The sequence below is a fragment of the Monodelphis domestica genome, chromosome 1 (genome assembly GCF_027887165.1).
Source record: "Monodelphis domestica isolate mMonDom1 chromosome 1, mMonDom1.pri, whole genome shotgun sequence".
Taxonomy (NCBI): Eukaryota; Metazoa; Chordata; class Mammalia; order Didelphimorphia; family Didelphidae; genus Monodelphis; species Monodelphis domestica.
The window spans coordinates 703,043,005-703,049,004 of NC_077227.1; the positions used below are offsets into that span (position 1 = coordinate 703,043,005).

General features: G+C 51.7%; 1 protein-coding gene across 2 annotated transcripts in view; it reads right to left on the bottom strand.

The window, feature by feature from the left end:
* Positions 1-993, bottom strand: part of ZCCHC14 (zinc finger CCHC-type containing 14) — a 135,494-nt gene extending 134,501 nt beyond the window's left edge. For both annotated transcript variants that reach the window (XM_056810568.1, XM_007477271.3), the window contains exon 1: positions 305-993. In XM_056810568.1, coding sequence (XP_056666546.1) covers positions 305-880 — 576 coding nt within the window. In that variant the 5' untranslated portion in view covers positions 881-993. The remainder of the gene's footprint in view (positions 1-304) is intronic.
* Positions 994-6,000: the final 5,007 nt, after the last annotated feature.

The window sequence follows — 6,000 nt, forward strand, 5'->3', positions numbered from 1 at the left end:
CTTTACTGAACCTTAAAGAAGAAAAAAAAAGCGCAGATTGCGGTGAAATAGACCAGCGAAAATTACGAAAGAAAACCCCGGAAAATTCTTGGGAATGCTGAGGAAAGATATAGCGGCACGGCCACGTCCTCGGCGGCAGCGGGTTCCTTTCAGTCCGCGCCGGCAGGGCCAAGTCGGAGGACCCTCGGAGAGTCCATTCCACCACACGCCTCCGTCTCGTCCCCCGCAGGGCGCCCCCCGGGGGCCTTTTTGGTAATAATCGCCCCCCTCCCCGGCCGCGGCCCGCGCACACGCACGCACCCACCTTGTGACAGGCCGGACAGGTGGGCAGGGGGCTGCCGTGGCCCGGGGAGCTCTTGCCGCTGCTGTTGCCGCCGGGGCCGCCGCTGAGGCTGCTCTGGATCTGCGTGAGTTCCTGGCGCAGCACCTGCTTCTGGTGGAAGCTGAAGGCCGGGTGGTTGGAGGCCATGGTGAAGAGCAGCAGGAACTCATCGCCCGTGCGGCCCTCGTTGAGCTGCAGTCCGTAGTTGTGGATGATGGAGTCGATGTGCGTGAGCGTGCGGTACAGCACCCCGGCCGCCTCGCGTTGCTCCGAGCCCAACAGCGCCAGAGACACCAGCAGCTTGCTGCGCACCACCTCGTCCGTCAGATTGGTCAAGCTGCCTAGGTCGGCCGGGTTGTTGGCCTTGATCTCCGAGTCCCGCAGCGAGTGGTAGTCTTTGCGGGCCAGGTCCTCGAGGCACGAGCCCAGGAAGCGGAGCTCGAGCGGGATGCACAGATCCAGGAGGCCGCACAGGAACTCCACCCGCTGCGGGGAGGGCAGCTCCGAGAACCAGCGGTACACGCCGTCCCTCTGCAGCGGGCACCGCTTCTCCACCATGCTGCCCTGGCCGGGGCCGCCGCCGGGGCCGCCGCCGCTCCGGGAGCCCGGGGGCAGGCGAGCCAGGGACACGCGCACGGCCGGAGGGCCCGGGGCCAAGTGGCGGGGGGAGCGGCCCGGGGGCAGCCGCGGCGGCGGCGGCGGCGGGGGCTGGGACGCGCTGCGGGCCGGGGCCGGGGCCGGGGTCGGGGTCGGCGCCGGCGCGGGCGGCGGCGGCGGCAGCAGCAGCAGGCGCGGCGGTGCGGGGGGGCGCAGCTCGGCGGGGCCCCCCGCCAGGTGCCGGCGGCGGCGGCGGCTGGGCGGGGTCGGGGGCCCCGGGGGAGGAGGCCCGGGGGGGCCGGCGGCCCCTCCTCTCAGAGCCGGAGCGGCGGCGGCCGGGGGCGGCGGCGACGGCGGCGAGCGGCCTCCTGCTCCCCGCTCACGGGGAGGCTCCTTCCCACCGCCCGTCCCCAGTGGCGGACGGTGCGCGGCGGTGGCGGCGGCGGCTGCTCCTCGTCGTCGTCGTCGTCGTCGCCCCGGAGGCGGCCGCCCCCATCTCCCCCCGCGCCGCAGGGTCTGTCACTGCGGGGCGCTCCCCACGGGGGTCAGCCCGGCCATGCCGGCCCGCGCCGGCCGCCGCCTCCGCTCGGGCTCCGACTCTTCAGAGGCAGGCAGCGGTTACCACAGAAGCGCAGCTCGAAAGGGCCGGAAGCCGAGTTGGGGTCGTCGTAGCCACTGCCGCCGCCCTCGCCGCCTCGGCTCCTTCTTGTCCTAGAGTCGCCCCCGATACCTCCGGTTCTCGAGGGTCCCTCCGCGCCGGCCGCTGCCGAAAGAATTCCCTTTCCCTCAGGGCCGAGGTGGAGGAACACTCAACGGGAGCAACAGCCACCACCGAAGGATGGAGCGGAAGGATCTTGCTCGACCGGGACTTCCCTTCCTCCCCGCTCCCCCCTCCTCACTTTGCGCCGCTGCCCCTTTTTTCTCGCGCTCCTTCGCTTGCTATCGCGGACGGATACCGGCGAACCGAAGGTGGCAGTGGAACCGGCGGAAGGATAACGACGAGTCTCCTTTCTCTCACGCTCCCTTACGAGCAGCGGGAACGAGGCAGAATGGGAGGGGGGGCGGCTTCGTCTCGCGACAGCCTGAGCCACCGGGTTTCCGAGCCCGGCCCCCTCCGCCCCCTCTCTTCCGTGGATTGGCTCAAACAGCTCCGTTCTTTGCCCCTGATTGTTCTGGTTCCCCAACCGTCCGACTCCTTCAACGGCCACTCCTCCCTCGAGGGGTTGTCAATCATTCTCCGAGCGCCCCCGCCCGGCTACAGTAGTGATATTTGATTGGCCCACGGAGAGAGGGGTGGCCTGGGCTCCAGGGTGGGTTTCTGGGTGCTCAGCTCCCAGCTCCGCGCTGGCTGTGACTTGGTCGTTTTGCATTGTTCTCTGGGGAAGGCCAGGGGCTCAGAGTTCAAGGGTTTTTTCCCCCCTTTGTCTGCATAGTAATCGTGGAATGCCCTTCCTTACCCCCATGATGTCCCCGAAGACCCAAGCATCAGACAAGTCAACAAGCATTTATTAAGCCACCTACTGTGTGCCAGGCTATGTGCTATGCGCTGGGGGGTACAAAGAAAGACAAAACACTGTCCCTGCCCTGGAGGAAGGAGCATGTGTGTCTTGAGATGTTTTTCCAAGCAAGGACGTTTTGCAATGAATCATCCTCAACCTCTGGCTCTAGTCCCTTTGAGGCCAGTGGTATGACATTTGCTAGGCTGCATGCCAGGGGTGAGGGGTGCCTTGTGACAGACTTTCTCTGTGTAATAGTAATAATAGCTGACATTGATTCAACAAACATGTTTTAAGCGTCAGCTCAGTACTGGGGAAGAGGAGTGGTGTTTCAAATGATGCCTCCTCTATAGGCCCTCTTCCCAAGAAGCCAAGAATCTAATTGGGGGGAAAGACAAAGAATTATGCTGCAGGGGAAAGTGAAATAAATACAAAGGGAGAAGTTGAGGCAATCTTCTAGCTGTTGCCATCTCTTGCTTTGGAATGTGATCTCCTCAAGGCAGAAACTTTCTGCTTTTCCTTGAATCCCAGAACCTTTGGCAGAAGAAACACTTAACTTGTTGACTTAGAGGCATCCAAGTTTGAGAGCAATCACTTTTCGCCTAATTAAGGGGGGAATCTGGAAAATGTTTATGGAAGAAATTGGATGTGAGTTTGACCTTACAGGAAGGAGAGGACTTAAAAATAGATAGGGCTACTGATGGAGTCCTGAGGATAAAATCTCAGAGACAGGAGAGCATGGAATGAGAAAACAAGAAGACATGAAGAGTCCCTCGTGCAATAGTTATTTAGCGTTTACTACATTCTAAGCACGTTGTAGAGTAATGGGGAGAACAAAGAAAGGCAAAAGACAGTCAGGGGTCTCAAGGAATTCACACTTTGATGGTAGAGACAACATTCAAACAACTATGTTCAAACCAGGTACATCCAAGGTGAATTGGAGATAAACCGAGAAAAGGCACTAGCATTAAGGAATGGGTTCTGCTTGCAAGTAATGTAGAGTATGTGCAAGGGGGTAGAGTATGAGGCTGAAAAAGAAGCTTGGCACCAGGATTTTGGAAGACCTTGAATGTCAAACTGTAAAGTTTAAAATTTTTCCAAAAGACAGTGAGGAGTTTCTGAAGGTTTTTAGTATAAGAATGAAATGATCAGAGAAGATCATCAATGCCATTGTTGTTAAGTTCAGCTCTACACATCTTCTCCTGTAGATTATATCTTCAAATCATCTCATCTTTTGTTAGTCTTCAACCAATTCTTATCTACAGGTTCCTTCCTTACCTTCTTCCAAAAAGCTAAAATTTCCACTATCCTTAAAAAAAATCAAAACAAAAAAACCCAACCTTTATTAAATAGCTTTCCATATCCTCAGAACATCATTCTATTATCTCTCTTCCTTCCCTTTATTATCCACATACCTAGAAAAAGCTGTCTATACCTGGTGTCTCCACTTCTCCTCTTCAACTCTGTGTTCTGGCTTCCAAATTGATCATGCAGCTGAAAATGTGGTTACCAACAATCTCTTACTTGCAAAAATTGGATGATCTTTTTCTCAGTTCTCATCCTTATACCAGTTATGAATTACCCATCCTCTCTCTTAGATAGTTTCTTTTGTTGACAATTTTCTCTTCTGGATCACTTTTTAGACCATGCCTACTCAGTGTCTTTTGCTAACCCATCCATATCAAGACCTCCTAATTGTTTGTGTTCCCTAAAGTTCTATCCTGGACCCTCTCTTCTCCTCTCACCCTCCTCATTTGTTTGAATTAATAGTGAGTTTGAAATTGGTAATCTAATGTCCCTTATAGCTCTAAATCTTGGGATCCTATGATCTGTTACAACTCCAGGTCACAAACTTTTACATCCCCTCATAGGAGACCTATCTTCCTTCTAACATTTTCACCATTTACATCCATTCCCTCTTAAGAATAGTTTTAAGAGACTCGGATTGGAGATGGAGGAGGAGGAAAGATGGGTGTGAGAGCTGACCTCTAAGTCTCTTTGTCTCTATTACTCTGTCTGTCTGTCTCCTAGTTCCTCCTCAAATAAAAATGCATGAAATAACTTCCATCTTCTAAGAGATATGGAGATGTTTTTTTCCCACCTCTGCAGTGAGCCTTTCCTTAGAAGAGATTGCCACCCTGGCACATTTTGGAGTAGAGTCATGAAAACAGAATGAAGAAAAGGCTTCTTTTCCAACCCCACATGAAATAAGGCTGTCCCTAGTTTGGGGACATATCCACCCGACCATCAAGTATCTATCATCTACCTAAGAATGTTATGGAAGTCATTCAAGTTGTCAAAGCAAAAATTTCATTTTATTTAATATTTCAGTAAATACATACCATACAGTTTTGTGGTTTGCTCCCTTTCCCCAGAAGGGTGAAGAGTGAATTACAAAATCAAAACAACTAGGGAATGCCACAATTTCAAAAAGATTGAGAAAGTTGGGCAAGTTGTCCTAGTGAAACACAATGTTGACAGACAGTCTTAGAAATTAGCCAGTAGGGATGAACCTGTGAGACTGTGGGAAAGTAAAACTGGAGAAGGCAATGAACCATTGGAAGAGGGAAAAGAGAGTATTATTTATCTTCCAGGGCTTCCTGATTTCCCCTCTGGGACATCATAGGCTAAGTGGAATTTCTCTTTCCCTGGATTTGCCCCCAAAGCTGTTGTTGAGCAGTATGTACCCTTTTTGTCAGTGTCATGGCCCTAAATGACTGTAAATTTCACCTCCCCTAATTAAAACTGTGTGATGTTTGGCCTTCTGTTTTCCTCCTCTAGAAAATGAGTAGATTATAGTAGATGATCACAAAATTTAAGAGTCTAAATGCATCTTTAGAGATCATCTAGTCCAGCAAGGTGGCACAGTGGACTCCTAGTCAGAAAGTCCTGAGATCAACCTCAGATCCTAAGTTGAAGTGTGACCTCAGATACTTCCTGACTGTGTGCCCCTGAGCAAGTCCCTAAACCCTATGGCCTAGCCCTTACCCATCTTTCCTCTTGGAACCTTTACTTAATATTAATTTTAAGACAGAGGCAGCTGGGAGGTTCAGTGGATTGAGAACCAGGCCTAGAGATGGGAGGTCCTAGATTCAAATCTGGCCTCAGATACTTCCTAGCTGTGTGACCCTGGGCAAGCCACTTAATCCCCATTGCCACTCTTCTCCCTTAGAACCATTACACAGTATTAATTCTAAGACAGAAGGAAGAGTTTTTCTAAAAAATCAACCTCAAATATTAACTGTATGACCTTGGGCAAATCACTTAACCAATCTGTGCCTTGGTTTCCTCATCCATAAAGTGGAGATGATAATAATAGTACCTTTTTCCAGGTTGTCATGAGGATCAAATGAAATCATATTTGGAAAGTGCTTTGGAAACTTCAAAGATATTTATAAATGCTAATTATTAATAATCTTCTTATATTAAAGATGAAGAAACTGAAGCCCAGAGAAGATTAAACCTACGGTCAGTTAATGAAATCCAATTAAAATGCCAAGTGTTCAAGGAGACTTTCCTGGTTCTTGAATTTCAGAGGATATTGTTTTGTAACAGATGCATTTTTGTATAACATTATATATTCTA